This window comes from Saimiri boliviensis, chromosome 8, assembly GCF_048565385.1.
Source record: "Saimiri boliviensis isolate mSaiBol1 chromosome 8, mSaiBol1.pri, whole genome shotgun sequence".
Classification (NCBI taxonomy): domain Eukaryota; kingdom Metazoa; phylum Chordata; class Mammalia; order Primates; family Cebidae; genus Saimiri; species Saimiri boliviensis.
Genome location: NC_133456.1, coordinates 84,609,757 through 84,628,518, shown reverse-complemented (window position 1 = coordinate 84,628,518; position 18,762 = coordinate 84,609,757). Strand labels below are relative to the sequence as shown.

At 42.1% G+C, this 18,762-nt stretch overlaps 1 protein-coding gene across 3 annotated transcripts in view; it reads right to left on the bottom strand.

The window, feature by feature from the left end:
- VGLL4 (vestigial like family member 4) overlaps window positions 1–18,762 on the bottom strand; it is a 166,237-nt gene that overhangs the window by 72,856 nt on the left and 74,619 nt on the right. Inside the window, exon 1 of one of the 3 annotated variants that reach the window (XM_010337762.3) lies at window positions 15,234–15,772. The exons of the other annotated variants lie outside the window; for them this stretch is intronic. Coding sequence (XP_010336064.1) covers window positions 15,234–15,315 — 82 coding nt within the window. The 5' untranslated portion in view covers window positions 15,316–15,772. Of the gene's footprint in view, window positions 1–15,233; window positions 15,773–18,762 lie in introns of those variants that run through there. 3 annotated transcript variants of the gene reach the window in all.

Below are 18,762 nucleotides of genomic sequence, written 5' to 3'. Positions count from 1 at the left end.
CCGGCAAGAGTAAGCACTGTGTTTGTTTCTCTCTCTCTCTCTCTCACACACACACACACACACACACACACACACACACTCACTCTCTCTCTCTCTCTCTCCCTCTCTCTCTCTCTATATATATATATATATATTTTTTTTTTTTTTAATTACTGGCCACTGTTTAGAAAACCACCAACGTGGCCAGATGCAGTGGCTCATGCCTCTAATCCCAGCACTTTGAGAGGCCGGGGCGGGCGAACCACGAAGTCAGGAGTTCGAGACCACCCTGGCCAACATGGTGAAACTCCGTCTCTATAAAAAATACAAAAATTAGCCGGGCATGGTGGCAAGCGCCTGTAATCCCAGCTACTTGGGAGGCTGAGGCAGGAGACTCACTTGAACCTGGGAGGCAGAGGTTGTAGTGAGCCAAGATTAGGCCATTGCACTCCAGCCTGGGTGACAAGAGTGAAACTTTGTCTCAAACAAACAAACAAAAAAAAGAAAACCATCAATGCTCTGAGAATAAGATCATCTCAGTGTTAAGTTAAATGGGTAATTTTCCAAGGTAACTATTTTGAAGACGGGCTTAAACTCTTTACTCATTTAGATATGTAAGTTGTTACATTTGTTTGCTGTTCATCAGTCCCATTTTATTTACATTAAAGACAATGAAATACAAGGTGATATAACTGCCAAAGGTAATTACAGACTATAAACTCAAAGAAATTCCAAAGAGGATGACATAAACATATCACATATTGAAAGAGGACAAAGCATCTTGCTAGCCACTGACATTTTAAAAGGTTAAAATACAAAAGTTACTTTAGCTAGGAGGAATAAATTCTGCAGTTCCAGTTCCTAAAAGGATTACTATGGTTAATAGTAAAATATTTTATATTCTAAAATTGCTACATGAGAGGCTTTTGAAGGTCCTCCCCACAAATAAAAGATGGGGTAATGAATATAGGAACTACCCTGACTGGATCATTATATAACATAAATATGTATTAAAATATCAAATTGTACCCTAGAAATACAATGTGTTGACTAAAAAATAATCAAAAAAGTTTAAATGTTTTCCCAAATATGAAAAGTTAATACGCATTAAAAATTAATCACTCTCACTGCTAATAACTTTAAATATGAGATACTACTTTAGACCAAACAATTGCCAAAGATTTCTGATTAGCATGCAGTAGAATAGGCACTTCCATAATCTATTAAGACCTTTCAAATATGAGAAATATCCCAGTGACTAACTACAGAGAGGTGTTTGGATAAATAATGCCATAACTATAGGAATAATAAGCAGACATTAATAATTTTTGTAGACTTTCAAAGCCAAAGCCAATTTTCACAATACTGAATGAAAGAAAATTCAGAATATAAAATTTTAAACACACTATGATTTTGGTTGTGTTAAATTATATATACTCAAGAAGAAAAGACTGAAATCAATAGTGCAATATGGTTGTTTCTGGGGTGTGGCCAATCTTTTTCTATTATTTATATATGTCTGTGTTTTTAAAAGATTGTACAATTCTCTGTATTTTATTGGTATTCAAAAAGAAAGAAAAGCAGACAATAAGAGACAGTCTTCCCAAAACGTGTAGATTAAAGAAAACAAGGTTAAGTTCCAATTCCTGCCTATAAAATCTTCCAGGTCAAGTTTCATAAAACAAGGCTGGGCCACACCTTGAAAGATATGTAGAATCCACATAGCTGGGCCAAGCATGGTGGGTCACACCTATAATCCAAGAACTTTGGGAGGCAGAGGCAGCTGGATCACCTGAGGTCAGGAGTTCAAGACCAGCCTGGCCAACATAGTGAAACCCCTTCTCTACTGAAAATACAAAAAATTAGCCAGGTGTGGTGGTGCATGCCTGTACCACCTATAGAGTTGTAATCCCACCTACCCGCGAGGTTGAGAGAGGAGAATCACTTGAACCCGGGAGGCGGAGGTTGCAGGGAGCTGAGATGGCGCCACTTCACTCCAGCCTGCGCAACAGCGCAAGACCCATCTCAAAAAAAAAAAAAAAAAATCCACATAGTTGGAAAGGAGTAGAAAGGGCATTCCAAATGGGAGAAAAACTAAAAGAATCTTAAGAGGGAATGGTGGGCAAACCAGAAGATAAATCAAATTGGAGCTAAGAGAGCTTAATCCCTGAGCTTTATTTTAATAGGCCAGTGGTTGGATGAATCACTTCCAAATAAGAAATAAAGCAAAGCAACACCAAGCTAAAGGAAAGTGTTCTCAAAAAAGAGTCTTCTCTGCCACGTTGGTGTTTTTTCACGTCCCTCAATCTGGCTGCCTGCTGGTTTCCATGGCTTAGATTTACCCACTTGGAAAAACAACCCCTCCCCTGACAATACCAAAATCACTACCTCTGCCATGAAATTAGGCAAGAAATATACACATTCCAGCCTCTAATTTAGACAATAAACTTACCAAAAGTACGGAATATATCTTTTTTTCCCCACATAGTACCAATCAACAGTGTCATAGAAGGCATTCCAATAAGTAATGAATTACAAGTTAACAATGAGCAACACCTTAATATTGTCCATAAATCCCCAGCAGAACTGAAATTTTAAAAGCTGCCAATATCAATTATTGGTAACGATGTAGATTCCTGGACAGGCACGGTGGCTCACACCTGTAATCCCAGCACTTTGGGAGGCCAAGGCGGGTGGATCACCTGAGGTCAGGAGTTCAAGACAAGCCTGTCCAACATGGACCAACATCCAACCCCGGCTCTACTAAAAATACAAAAAAGTAGCCAGGTGAGGTGCAGGGCGCCTGTAATCCCAGCTACTCTGGAGGCTGAGGAAGGAGAATCGCTTGAGCCCAGGAGGCGGAGGTTGCAGTCAGCCAAGATCATGCCCCTTGCACGCCAGCCTGGGCAACAAGAGTGAAACTCCATTTCAAAAATAAAATATTTTTAAAAAATAAAGATGTAGAGTTCCTGAAACGCTTATACACTGCTGGTGGAACAGTAAGATGTTATAACCACTTTGGAAAACAGTTGTGCCGTTTCTTGAAAAGTCAAACATACCCAATAATCCAGCAATTCCACTAAATGATCACATATGTCCACAAAAAATTTGCATTAAAATATTCAGATTGTACAAGGCATATATCTAAAAATGGTTAAAATAATACGTTTTATGTTATATATATTTTACCACAATAAAAAAAGTTCAAAGCAACTTTATTCATTATAGTTGAAAACGAGAAACAAACATCCATCAATCTTAGAAGAGATAAGCACAACAAGTTGGATCCAAATTACTTTATATGAAGTTCAAGAGCAGGCCAATCTAATCTATGACTACAGAAGTCAAAACAGTGGTTCTCTTTGGGGGATGTGTGTACTGACTGGTAAGAAGGCTTGAGGACGCTCAGGGGTGATGAGAATGTTCTCTCTCTAGACCTGGGTGGTCAGTCCAAATCAAAAAGACTGTTAGCAATAAATACAGAATAACAGAGACCACAGTTTTGACAACCCAAGGCCAACCACTTTTTAACCAAAACTTAAGTCATCCTGATTTCCCCAAACACTAAACCCAAAGGAAACCCAAATGTGAGTTTTTGTCCTTATCAGCAGATAACAAAAAAAACCAAGGTTTGGTAAGGATCAAACCAATCAGCTAACAACAAATCGGCTTAAACAACTGTCTGCCTTAAAGATATATACATAACAGCCACTCATGAAAAAGGTCCAATCATTCCTCCTTTATGCTCTAAACTGCACTGTAACTGCTATAAAAGTGAGACTGTGACATTTTTGGGTTTGAGGTCTCTCAGTCCATGAACTCTCCTTTTGTAAGTATGAGAAACAATTAAAATTCTAACTTGATCTAATTTTATGTTTGACAAAAGGGGGGGGGGATTTCAGGAAGCTGTAACCTTGACTTTATCACAATTAACTATGCCTCAATAAAAATAAAGGAAGAAAGAAAACAGAACAGGTGGAAAACCCCAGTCCATTATCCCAATTAAGCCCCAGATTTGCATTTATCCAGTCCTCACTAAGTACAACACTATCAAGAGGTCAGAGCTCATAATCAGAAACTCCCCATGGAGAGTGGTAGTGTATGTCCTATTCAGGGCAGCATCAGATCTGACCAGAGCATTTCAGAACATAAAACTAATCTGTCAATTTCCTAAGCCTTTTAAAATTCACTGAATTTGGTCAGGTGTGGTGGCTCACACCTGCAATCTCAGCACTTTCAGAGGCCGAGGCAGGTGATTACCTAAGGTCAGGAATTCAAGACCAGCCCAGCCAACACAGTGAAACCCCATCTCTAATAAAAACACAAAAATTAGCCTGGTGTGGTGGCACATGCCTGTAGTCCCAGCTACTTGGGAAGCTGAGGCAAGAAAATCAGTTGAACCCAGGAGGCAGAGGCTGCAGTGAGCTGAGATCGCGCCACTGCACCCCAGCCTGGGTGACAGAGCAAGACTCCGTCTCAAAAAACAAATAAATAAAAATAAAATTTACTGAATTTAAAAATTCTACATATATTTCATTCCTATTAGGATCCAAGACGAACCATTCAATCCTTCTTTAAAAAAAAAAAGTTAATATTTCAATAAATGCTAGTTCCCAGTACAGTGACAGATACAACAGAGTGAGGCAATCCGACTCTATGGCCACAGTTAACAGACCAAGGAAAAAAATCCCACACTCCTAAGATTCCAAGGAAATTTTCTACAGGTTTCCTTAATGTACTTTAAAATCCTTCAGAAGACCATGGGGAAAATAAATCATCCACTCAAATTTATATTCTTAAGTTTCAAAATAAAAGCAGTTTGGATATAGTCACTCTAAACAGTAAATCAGCTAACAGACATCAACCTGGCATTAAGACTTTGCATAACCTCTAATTATCTTCTTTATTTACCTGTTGCTCATCTGTCTCCCCTGTTAGAACATACACTCTATAAAGTCAAGGCTCTTGCTGTCTGTTTTGCTAGTAGCCATATTCCCAGTACATAAAACATTTCCTGGCACATAATGGGTATTAAATACTTTCCCATCAGTGATCAGTTCATTTAGTAGACTGTCCAAAGTCAAGTAACTAGAAAGGAAGATGAACAAGGAAAGCTATCTGTAATTAAGCAGCCAACTTCAAATGTTTTCCTACATTAGCTTCCTTAGACGCTAAGTCCTAGAGTTTTTCTTTCTCTCTTCCCTTATTAATATTCCTCCTTTTCTCAGCTATCTTCCCTGCCTCTAAGAACAGTATTCTAAGAATTAAGAAGCTCACTTGTATCACCAACTAGCTGAGTATCCCTGGGCTAGTCACACAATTTCAATTTTTATTTTTAGTGAAAAAGACACTGGAGTGGATCCATTCATGAGGAGACAACACTTGCCTGGTGTGAAGGACAAAGAGTTACAAGACAAAATCTTAGCCCTCCCAGAAATTAGAGGAAGGCAGACAGAGGCAGCGGTAACACAGCAAGGTAAATTCCACAGCGGAAGTACACACAGCATGCCATGAAAATACAAATACCTAATCTCTCCAAGAAGGCAGAGGAGAGGAGGGCCACTTTCCAGAAGCCCCTGCTCTTAAGGCTACTAGGAGCCACGAGAAAGGAGCAGGGAGATTTCAGATAGACGCAAAAGGGCTTATTCACAGGAAGCAGTTTCACATATGCAGACTGTAGGGTGTGAGGGAGCAGGGAAAGTAAGGCTGAAGAGTTAAGCCCGAATGATACCCTAGTAATTCTATGGATATAAACCTAGAAGGGGCTGAGATTAGAGGCAAGAAGCAGTTTAGAGATCATTTTAGCAATTAAGAGGAAAATTAATGGAGACCTAGTAAGAGAGGAGTTCCTAGGACCTCTTCAACCTATTCTATCCTTTGTCCCTAGGTGACCATGCTCACTCAAAGCTTTGAGAATTCTCTATCTGAATTAGCATCTCCAGCAGCAGCCTCTCCTGAGCGCTGGAACCACATATCCAACTTTCTATTATTTATCTCTTCGACGAAATCTCAAAGATCCTTCAAACTCAATGCAGCTGAAGCTAAGCCTATGACCTCACCCCAGAACCTAGTCCTCTTCCTGTGTTTCCTGTCTCTGCAGATGGCAGCACCACCCATCCGCTTGTATGAGCTGGAAATCTGGGAGGCACCCTCAGCGTCTCCTATGTCCTCTCCTTCATCCACTGTTCAATCCACCACCAAGCCCGGCCAGGCTCCTCCCTAAAGATCTCATACATCTATCCACTGCTCTCTCCTGTGTGGCCACCACCAGAATTTGGTTTACCCCTATCTTTTGCCTAAGCCAGTGCAACAGGTTCACATCCTCGCCTATTTCTATTTCATCTCTTATTCCCTTCCAGTCCACTCTCAAACTGCGACCAAAGTTTGCTTTTAGTGCTCATCAGCCTGTGTCACCCTTTTATGCCACCCTCCTCACCCGCAGGAGCTCCATCAAGCCCGTGTTGATTGGTGTTGCTCACCATATGTGCATCAGCACATCTTACTCCTGGCGGAATGGGAACTCAACCGTTTTTGTTGTTCGAAATCGAGTCTCACTCTGTTGCCCAGGCTAGAGTGTGGTGGGATGATCTTGGCTAACTACAACCTCCGCCTCCTGGGTTCAAGTGATTCTCCTGCCTCAGCCTCCTGAGACTAGCTGGGATTACAGGCAAGCATCAGCACACCCGGTTAATTTTTATATTTTTAGCAGAGGCGGGGTTTCACCATGTCTCAGTGATCTGCCTCTCTCGGTCTCCCAAAGTGCTGGGATTATAGGCATGAGCAACCAGCTCTGGCTGGGACTCAGGATTTGAGCCAAGGGAGGCAAAAATTTTAAGAATTTGGAAAAAGTCAGTACCACATGGCATAAAGAGATTAAGGTAACGACTAAAAAATACTGAACTCGTCATTAGGATATCATTTAGTGACAGTCTCCAGAACAAATTCAACAGAGTTGTGGGAGCAGAAATCAGATGACAGCAGATTAAGAGAGAAAGGGCTGAGGCCGGACGCAGTGGCTCAAGCCTGTAATCCCAGCACTTTGGGAGGCCGAGGTGGGTGGATCACGAGGTCAAGAGATCGAGACCATCCTGGTCAACATGGTGAAACCCCGCCTCTACTAAAAATACAAAAAATCAGCTGGGCATGGTGGCACGTGCCTGTAATCCCAGCTACTCAGGAGGCTGAGGCAGGAGAATTGCCTGAACCCGGGAGGCGGAGGTTGCGGTGAGCCGAGTTCGCGCCATTGCACTCCAGCCTGGGTAACAAGAGCAAAACTCCGTCAAAAAAAAAAAAAAAAAAAAAAAAGAGAGAGAGAGAAAGGGCTGAAAGGGAGTAGAGGTAAGCTGGCCTTCTTCCAATAATGCGGATGGCAAGGACAAGATAGTCTAATGGCTGGAACGAAAATGAGATTAAGAAAAGGGTTTATTTTTGTTTTAAAATTGAAAGAGACTTGTATAGGAGCACATGACGAAGACAAAGAAGCAGGAGAGGAGGAGGAGGAAATCATAAAAGAAAGCGATCTGGGAGCGCCAACAGAAGAATCTGCCTTCACTGCCCCTGAAGGAAGCAAACAGGAATGGCGATGAACTCAGAAGAGCTTGCAGGCAGGGAAGCAACACGTGGCTCTTTTATTTTCTCCTTAAAGGAGATATAAGGATTCTTCCACCTCTACAAGAAGGTCGTCTCCCACTCACTCTCTCTTTATGGGACAAAATACAGAACCAAACACTGCATGTATTGTATCAAACACCAAGGGCAATGCTTGATGTTCACTGTGAGTTATGGAACTTTATAACCGTGCCCCCCTACCAGTATCAGCCCTCTTTTACTGGCATGAAGCCTCTAATAGAAAAAAGCCTCCGTGCTTGGTCTCCAGAAACTGGCGGTAACTGCTTCAAATTTTGAATTCAACAGAGTTGTGCTAGAATACTGCACATAGGGTTTATGTTGAGAATGACAGCTATTTTCCATTCCCTTTACCCACTACTCAGAACTTAAAGCCTGGCACAGCTGCTATTACATGGTCCTTAAAAAGCAAACCAGATCATTCTCATGGGTGATTTTAAGCATTAGCAAAGAGGTCATTAACTTTTCAGCAGGAAAATAAAACAAAGGTTCTCTGTGAGGTCAGCCAATAATTTATCAGTGGCTCATCAGACAAACAACAGTTTAAAAGGACATGCATAGTAAGAATGGAAGAAAATGGGTAAAAAAAAAAAAAAAAAAAAAAAAAAAAAAAAAACCTGCTGACATTAAAATAAAATTTTAAATTAATCTCTTGTCACTTTAATAGTACTGCCACATAATGGAAGATGCATTTATTTTCAAAGGGGAAAGTGCCCAGAAATTTGCACTCATCACTCCCTTAACTGTTATCAGGCAAGAAGTATAGAGTCTTCCAGCTGGATTATGGGTAGTGTAAACAACTCTGCTAAATTGCTTGGCAGCACACATCTGCATCAAACCATTAGAGTCTGGAATTCGCTCTATTAAAATCAAATCATTAGCCAAGAAGAATTAACAGGCAACTATTTTCATGCAAAACAGATATAAAATAAAAATCAAGAGCAATACATGAGTAATTCTTTTTCATTCATAATTTTAGATGGTTCATAAAGCAGAGTATTGTTTTAGAAATGTACTGCTCTCTAACAGTCCTCTCTATACAATATAGAGTATTGTTTGGATACTGGAGCAATTTAAGCTTTTTCTATGTATCCAAAAGTCCCTGGATTAACATCCAAAGAAACCTGGCACAGCAACAAAGTTGACTTGTAACACGTCTCAGCCTTTAAGCAAATTGCTTATTAATGCAGAAAGTCGCTATTCAGACCCTAAGTAAGCTATGTATCTCCAGTAGTGTCCCCCACGTTGCATTCTCCACAATTGTGCAGAATTTTCTAACTCCTATTTTTCCATTACAGCATGGATGTTGGAGGGCTTCAACAGGTGGTGAAGAATGTGAACAAAATACTAAATGAAAAAAAAAAGTTCTTCCCAAAGTATCACCAATTCTGTTTAATAAACAGTGAAGCTGCAGACGAATGAGAAGGGAAGCTGAGATATCTGTATATTCCACAGACAGGAGTCCTCACACTCGAGAGATTCCAGGTTCAAACAAAAAAACTTCTCAGGATGTGTGCACTACTTTAAAAGATCTCACAAAAAACAGATACAAAAGAAGGCATACAGGCATCCAATTATACAGGATTTAAAAAAAAAGACAAAACCAAGTTAGAATTTGTTTAGAATTACACACATGGTAGTAAAGGTATAAAGAAAAGCAAGTTATAATTGTGGTGATCTCTTGGGGCTGGGAGGGATCGGCTCAAAAGATAATACTTGGAAGGGCAATTTACTATTTCTTGACCTGGCCATAGTCACAGGGATGTTCATTTCTCTAACCACAGAATACACATTTTTATGCACTTTTCTGTATGTATATTTTATTATAAAACATGCTGAGAGAGAGAGATCCCTAAAACACTCCCTAGTAGAGTGTAAGCATTCCGTAACAGAATGGATTTGGGGTAACAACACGATACTAGCATTGAGTTTTGTCTAATCACTCACTAAATATATTTGTTTGTCTTCTTTTCAAACAAAAGAGTGAAATGTTCAGAGTTTAGAACAATCCTATGCATAGCAACACATTAAAGAGGACTTTTAAGAATAGATTTTCTATTTTATTTAGAGTAACTAAACATTCAACTAGTCATTATTCACACTGATAGGATTAAAACATATTCTACACATAATACCTTGAAATTAAACAATCTACAGAATTTAAAAAATATGAGAACAATGCAGAAAAGGGAAGACAGCAAAATGAAGTGACAATTCCTTTGAACTTACAGAACATGTAACATTCAGAAAGAAAAAAGAAAGACTAAAAGAAGAAAGCAAAATCATTTTCAGGCCCTTCTTTCAGAAATTAGCAGCCATGGTTAGGATTTCGTTGTACGGTCGTGGGTTGAGAAATAACCCATGAGTTCATTAAAAAATAAAAGATGGAGAGGAACGTGTTTGGGACCACAAACGTGTTGCAGAGCAAGGCTGAAACAATGGTTGCTATGAGCTTAGCTGTGCAATAATAAATACCACCAAAGAGAAACCGCCACTGAATAAACGTCAGATACTTTGAGATGACAAAGATTGCCAGAAATATTCCCTGGTCTGTTTTTATATATTTGTGTACATGCCTAAGTGCTAAATCTGGATCTAATTTCTTCTTGAAAAAATCCAGTTTTCTGCAACATCCTCACAGGCATAACTGAACTATATTGAGAAGTTTGGAATCGCCTCATGTGCCAAGGAGGACTGCTTTCTATCTTTACCGCATGTTTTAAAAAAACCTTCACAGCAACACATCCAGGCACCCTAGGAATACAAGGCCACGCAGACAACAGGGAAGCGGGGGGAACAAACCTGGCCTCCAGAAGGAGCCAAGTGTAGACTCCAAGACATAAACAGCCAAATACAATGATCTTTCGAGAAAGGGGTTGAGAAACAAGGGTGGGAGCTGGAAGGAAGGAGGGTATAATCACACCTTTCTTCACAAACTGTAATTAGGAGAAAGACATGGGCCAAGCCAGCTCTCTCGCACACCTGGGCATGTTTTACCAACCAAGCTCCTCCTAGTTTCTTTCTCTCTCTCCCCCCTTCCTCCCTAAACCCCACCCGCCCCCACTCCCTACCCTTTCCTGCAAGTAAAAAGCTAAAGTACAATGACTTTCGACAGCAAAACAGTTACAGATGTTCTACCTCGGAATACATCCCAGATCAAGAGCTCGTCACTTGATATGCAGGGCTGGGGACCAGGGGAAGCTACAGAATGGCCCTGCGCTGTGGCCTTTTCACCTACCCAAGCCTCCTAAGTTTCCTGCTGCCTCTGAGCTCATTAGACAAAGAACAATGAAGCCAGGACTCCACTCAACCGGTGGTGGTTAGACTGGCGGAAAACAAAAGATCACAGGGTCTCACTGAATTCAGCAGCTCTCCAGTGTGTGTCTTCCCTTCCATTCCAGAAAATTAAAAGTAGCCTGTGACGAAACAAGGCATAACTGTGTCTAAAACAATGAACAGTTCTAAAACTTGAACTCGGAATACTCCGCTCTTAAGCTCTGAGAGAATCACAATATGCAATGCATTCCTACTTTCTCCCAATATAAATCACCCTATTAAATTAAAAGGAGAGAATTCTTCCACCAAATTACACACTAATGGCTCTTAACCCATAATTAAAGTATCGCTACCAGCAGCGTAAAGCTGTAGCCAGCCAGGGCACGTTTGGCAGGCCCATGTCTCAGCCCCAGGGATGATGTCAGTGCGGCGGCAGCCATCTTGAGGAAAGCCCTTAATCTAACCTGTCCCTGTCCCCTGCTCCCTGCTGACTGGCTCTGGAGCTGGCATCCACACAGGCCTCCTCCTCTGCACAGGCCGACAAAAGAAAAGCCCAGTGCCAGAGCAGCACAGAGCACACCTTTCAGCGAGGCTGGTCACCCAGAGGTGTCTCACCTACCCTTTCCTCAACATCACAACTGCCTCGGAACTTGGCAGCAACTGGCTTCGGAGCAAGAAGTGGGAGAGGCTCAACTGTGAACTGTAATCCAGGGAGTTATCCCAGTGCTAGGCCATGAGGGCTCCCAGGACAGGGCATGACCCTAACATCATGGAACTAACAGGGAGATAAAACATGAAATAAGCTAGGCATGGTGGCTGACGCCTGTAATCCCAGCACTTTGGGAGGTCGAGGCAGGCGGATTACCTGAGGTCAGGAGTTCAAGACTAGCCTGGCCAACATGGTGAAACTCCAACTCTACCAAAAATACAAAAATCAGCTGGTCATGGTGGCGCGGGCACCTGTGATCCCAGCTACTAAGGAGGCTGAGGCAAGAGAATCACTTGAACCCGGGAGGTGGAGGCTGCAGTGAGTGGAGATGGTGCCACTGCACTCCAGCCTGGGCAACAGAGCAAGACACCATCTCACAAAAAAAAAAAAAAAGGACATGAAATAATTCTGGAGAAGCAGTACAGCATAGGAGATTCACAGCAGAGTCAAAACTTAATTCAATCCTGCCACAAACTTTCTAAATAAATACACTTTCTGAAAAACAGAGTTTACCTCTCTATGCCTCAGTTTCCTTGGTGAAAACAAGACAAAGGTATTAGATGATGTCTGAGGCCCTGGATAGCTCTGCAATAATTAATTAGAGAATACAAGGCAGTATATAATCAAGTGTTAAATTATACAGCAGCAACTACAGCTGCCACTGGAGAGACTGCACTGATTTTTTTGAGTCAGCCTGCATTCTAAACCACTTCCTGAGAGCCCACTTGGGCCCTGTGCTAGGATTCAGGGACGCAGCAATCACCAAGACAGAATGCCTTGCCTTCATGAGGCTTTCACCAGTCTAGCAAGGCATTCTCAGGTGTTCAGAAAGAAAAAACGAGGGCTGGGGTTGGCCTATGATCTTTTCATGGAGACAGAGGCAAAACTGGGCTTCAAGTGGCTTATCATTTGAGCATTCAGTGGGGTGAGGAAGGATGAAGCAGTTAACTGCTTAGTATGGTAGTAATAAGCCATGAGGTTCTGAGCAGACACATTAGCCACGTACAGTTCTGCTAATCTGCTCATCATTAGTGAAGGTAATTAGTTAGCGTCCAGAAGTTAAACAGACTTCAATTCTTCCAGCCCTCTGCCTCACTTCTTCTCCCACCCCAAACCTGCTAAATTGTGGTTAACTTTTTCCCTTTATTCTCTTTTCAATTATTATTGCAGACAACTGTAGTGGAGAACAGGAGCCAGGAAGCAGTTATCAAGGAGGGAGTCCACATCTAAGCAATATGGAGTCAGTCAGTCAGGAAGACCTTATACGCTACAAGGTGAACGGCTAAAAAGTTCTATTTGTGTATTAAGTCATGAGAGAGGTTTAAGGAAGATGGTACAGACACATGGTTTATTTTGCGGAGTAGAGCTATGTCTAATACCACTAAAGAACATGGTATAATTTAGCTAGTAAGAATAATTAACCATCTGCATCTTAATTTTTAAAACTAAAATGTCAAGAAATTAATTTGTCCCTTATTTTAAGGGGCATGAAACTTGACTGTGCCCTAAATGAAATCAAATGTTGCCTACCAAGAGTACATTCCATTTTCCAAACAACTTCCCTGGAATGCTGGGGAGCTGGTATGTTTAAAATGAATATTCCCCAAGTCCAAATGTTGGATTTAAAAGAACCATAACCTTTCCAACTTTTCTTACAAAAAAATCCCGTGTATGATTTATGCCCATCTTCAAAACACCCTCTGGAGTTCAGACCAGATGTGTGCAGTGTTTACACTGAGAAAACCACTAGGACATCAACAACTCACTATAAACACCACTCAAATTTTGCTGTGCTTTCCTTCATTTCCTGTGTATTTATTCTGGTGTTAAAATAATGTTAACTTTCATAATAAGGAAAATAGGAGCAGATGTTTAAACCAAACAAACTTTAGCCCATTATCCCATATAGCTACTCAACTTTCAAAATTAAAGTTTCTTCCTCCCAAATACTGAGGGAGAAGAGAAAGAAGAGAAAAGAAGAGAAGACAAGACAAGAAAAGAGCAAAGAGAAGTCCTCAACTCTCCTGTGTGTTGCATGCTATACAACAGCTCGACCTCGACTCGCTGTCCATAAGCTGGTCCTCACCAATCAGAGACAGGAAAAATTAATCTGCTATCTGGTATCAATTTCCTAACAATCTTATATTTCTCTCAGGCATTATGTTTTGTTTTTAAAATATCATATTACTTGTAGGCAAGGACAAGACATCAGAAATTGCCTAAAAAGTTTTTCTTTCTTGTTGGGGGAAGGGGAGATGGTTAAAAACAACAACAAAAACAAAACCCTGACTGCAATACGTGAATTTCACAGGAAACAAGCACAGTAATGGCTGCTGATGGCTTTCTAAAGTCGTCTCCCTTTTTAAAGTGAGTTCAGAAGCAAGATGTTACTTAACACATCAGATGCAAAGGAAGCAATTCACCAAAACTCTCATAACAAGAGCTAGGAGTAAACAAGTACCCTTTTTAAAAAACGTTAAATATGAGATCCTTATCCACAGAGTTTTTTAAAACAAACAACGTGAATGAGGCTTCTTTTTTTTTTTTTTCTTTGAAGGGGAAAAACACTCTGGAAAGGGTAAGTTTTCAACTGATTAGGAAACAGGCCTGAGGTTTTTAGATTAAAAAATAGAAGTCAATCACCCTCCCAAGTTTCTGTAACTGTTTTCTTCTTCAAGAGAAACGTCCCGTTTACTACTGGAGAAAAAATGGAAACTGCTCCTGCTGAATGAGAGAGAGTCCCGGATGTGTGTGTGGTTACAACAAAAAATACTCTTCCTGCCAGGCCGAACTCCCCTGGAGACGCCTCTCGGCGGCAGACCCGGGCCATTGCCACTTTTTCAAATCGCACGTAGAGGATGTTCCAACAGATTAAGAAAGAGATTTTTCTCTTGCTGCTACCAGAGGCAGCCTGAAATACAGGCCGTGGGGGAAGCACCTCGCGGGCATTGGGAGGTAATGAGAATTCAGCGCGTGTTTCTCTCCCTTTTGGGGGCAGGTTGGGGGATCGGGGTGTTGTGTAACCGCTCCCAGAGGGAGGCAGAGCTCGAGGAACACCCCCCCCAACCCAATGTCAGCGCCCCCCGGGCTGCACAGGAAGCGCCGGCGAGACAAAGAGCCGGCCTGCGTTCGGTGACTCGGTGCCCTCCAGCCCTGCGCGGGAGAGGGACATTCTCCGCGGTGTGGGACACTCGCTGGCGAGTACAGCGACTCGCTGTAACTCTGGCTCCCCCTCCGTGAGCCGCGGGGCGCTCTGGCCCACGGCAGGGTACAGTAGACGGTGCAATCCCTACCAGCCCCTCCCCCAAACGCAGCCTCAACTTTTAACGGCGTCCTGCGAGTCCTTCCCCTAAAGACAGTATTAGCGGAAATCACAAAGAATAAGGCGTGAGTACGTTGCAAGCATAAAGCAAACTTGGAACGTTTCTACTGCACCGCCGGCCCGTCCAGCCCCCTCCACCGCCCCCCCGCAGCCTGAGATCCGAACACACCCGGCGTTGAACCGAACCTAAGAAACGCCGGCCTTTCCAGCGCCCTACCGCCCCGAGAAGGGCAACAGGCGCTCAGAAGGCAGGCACCCAGCACACCGAGGAGGAGTGGCCGAGACCAGCAAAGGACAGTAATTCTACAGCGGGACATCTACCTTCGTAGCACAGAATGCCGATATTGTTGTTCATCTTGTCCAAGTACTGATAGTTCAACAGGTCCATCTTCATAAATAGCATTTATTGGGCTAGCAAAGAAAACCAGCTCTTTGCTTTCGCCCCAAAAGAGTTAAGTTTCAAAAATCAATTGCTGCTGAGTAGCTCCTGGCTCTTCAACTTCACAAAGGCAGAGGCCCAGCCTCAGACTATCAAAACAAAGTATGCAAAAGTTTAAAAAAAAAAAAAAAAAAAAAAGGCGCACACAAAAAAATCGAACTCACACGAAACCCTTCAAGGGCTTACTGGTAGACGCTGTTATGTACTTTTATCACCGACCGAGTATGAAAAAAGCGTTTCAGAAGTCCTTACAAGTCCTTCCTGGAAATGAAAAAGTGAAAAAGAGAAACGCGCAGCCCGTTTCCTAGGACAAAGCGGCGCCGGCCCCGCTCACAGCCCGCTGCAAGCCGGCAGCGCTGACATGCGGGCTATGCTTGGCATGACTCCGACGCGGCCGCTTCCTCTTCCCGCAGGAGGCCGAGCATGCTCACTGCGCCGCGCGGCCGAGGCAGGGAGGGCGGCACAGGATCGGTCTCTCAATGCAGCAAGTGTTGGAAAGAAAGAGAAAGGGGAGGGGGAGAGACTCTAGAGACCAGGCCTTGGCAGACTGGCTCTTGACAGGAAGCAGCCTGGCCGCTGCAAAACCGTAGGAGGGAAAAAGAAAACCCAGGAAGTTTCTTTTTCAGGAGCTGAGTACAAAGTAAAAAAAAAAAAAAAAAAATCCATCATGGAAGCAAACTTCCATGGAATGCAACTTTCCCGAAACTTCACGGTGGAGCTTCGGAAACCCAAAGTGCTAGTCACACATATCTAGTTTCTTTGTTTCTTTTAATGTTTGTTTTATAATGTCCACTTACACTTTCACTGGATAAATTTTTGATGTTAATGTCAGATGTAACTTCTTTCATAGTCCCCATAACAACTGAGATAGACAGGGCAAGGAGGGTATCACCTATTCACAGCAGAGAAAAGAGGTTCAGCTGGATTAAATGACTGGCCCACAGCCCCCAAATTAGTTGACAACTACTTTTAGAGTGTTTTTTTCCCCATCTAATGTTATAACTTAAAAACCAAGGAGGAGGCCGGGTGCAGTGGCTCACACCTGTAATCCCAGCAGAGGCAGGAGGATCACTTGAGGTCGAGTTTGAGACCAGCCTGGCCAACATGGCGAAATTCCATCTCTACTAAAAATACAAAAATTAGCCTGGCGTGATAGTGCACACCTGTAGTTCCAGCTACTCAGGAGGCTAAGGTGGGAGAACTGCTTGAACCTGGAAGGAGGAGGATGCAGTAAGCCAAGATCGCGCCACTGCACTCCAGCCTGGGCAACAGTAAAACTTGTCTCAAAAAAAAAAAACAAAAACAAAAGAGACAAGGAGGGGAGAAGAAGAGATGGAAGGTGTTTAAGCAAATAAGGCTGTAATATCAAAAATGGAAAGTGCACCTGAGATTATAGAGGGAAGGGGTAAAATTTTCATTTTGCTTGTATGACACCCACCTGTGTGTAAGAAGCTAGTGGCATGCAGCTGTGCTATTTACTTATTGTAAGGACTTAGGGCTTAAACTTTGAATACCCATAGCCTAGCACAACCAAGTTTACGTGCCCAAAAACTGTTTACTGAATGAATAAATCACTGAATGTTCAGTTTTCAGCACATGAAGGGCATGTTAACAAAATAGGAAAAAAAAAGTTCTAAATAACATTTGAATGTTCTAAAAATATTTTTTAAATATTCTAAAATAATATTTGAATAAATCATTTGGAGGAATTGCATGTTAAAAATCCAGCAATCGTTGCATTGGGTGTATTAGGCACACTCATGGCCAGGGGTCCTAATCAAATCTCAGTTGGAAATTCAAATACTGTTGTCGTCATTGCTCCAACAGTAATCACTGGGGTGAAATTAGGTGAAGTAAGCAATAAAGGAATCAAGACTTCACAAGCTTTCATTTATAAAAATATTTTTGATGCTATATTACACATAATAAGCTATAGTGAAAAATATGTAGCCTATCAACTGTAATTGAAATACTTAATGGTATTTGGTAGGGAGGGTTGAAAGGAAACTCGTAACATCCAGTATCAGGTATCAGATCTAAATTCAACTGATAGTTTTGGAATACTATTACTGTGCTACGTTTTTACATAAATTCTCAGTCAGAAAACTTTACGCATCATTAGAATATCCCACCTGGGAGAGAAGTGGCTGCACATTGGAACCTCGGGGGAGCTTTTAAAAATCTTGATGCTGCGCGAGGCACAGTGGCTCATGCCTGTAATCCCAGCACTTTGGGAGGCTGAGGTGGGCAGATCACCTGAGGTCAGGGATTCAGGACCAGCCTGGCCAACATGATAAAATCCCGTCTTTACTAAACGTACAAAAATTAGCCAGGCATGGTGATACATGCCTGTAGTCCTAGCTACTCGGTAGGCTGAGGCAGGAGAATCTCTTGAACCCAGGAGGCGGAGTTTGCAGTGAGCGGAGATCGAGCCACTACACTACAGCCTGACCGACAGAGGGACACAGTGAGATTCCGTCTTAAAAAAAAAAAAAAAAACCTCAATGCTGAGGTTGCATTCCAAACTCATCTCAGTGGGTGGGAACCAGCAGCAGTAGCTTCTGAAGTCCCAGGTGATTCCAATATGCAGTCAAGGTTGAGAGCCATTGCTTTCATCTGGGAAGGAAAAAAAAAAAAACCCTGCCTTAAGACATTTCATTTAATTAACTTATTTTGAGGTGAAGAGTTTTTTTAAAAAATAGTGATTTAAGCACGATTCAAACACCACCATTGTAGAAAATGAAAAAAATATTTAGTAACTTCCCTTTAATGACTCAGCATCACTTACAATAGCAGTTCTCAGTCTCCAGGTGGCAATCACTTGTGCGGACATTGTCCCACAGGTCTACTTTAACTGCTGTAACATTCCCAGCCAATAGCCACGTCTTTCCTGCTGATCTGGGAGCCTAGCATAGTGCTACCCAAGTGTCATCCAGAGGCATTCGAGCACCAGATGTTCCTAGTGCCCAAAAGCTAGATACAGAAACTGAGAATGAACATTTAAAACTTTAATAGCAATTTGACAGACTAATTTTATGTCTCTCAAATCTTAGTATTAAATTTGAAAGTTATAGCTTTCATATTTCTAGTTATTGGGTTGCATTACATTTTACAAAGTCTGGAGGAAAAATGAAACATAACCTGGTTTCACAAAGAAGCTTGTGCTCCAGAGGGGCCAGCTCCCATAGCCAGCCTCTGCAGCCTGGGAGCGCCTCCAGCACGGGCTCTAGACCTTTCCATCCCAGCTCCTGACAACGTTCACTTTACATTTCAAGCACACTGGATGACCTGCAGTTAGTTACTCCACAAATCACATGAGTTTGCTTCTCAGTCTGCAGGACATCTCTTCTTTTCCAGCCTGTCTACTCAGCAAACATCCATTCTTTCTTGAGACTTGTCAGAAAGTCCCTA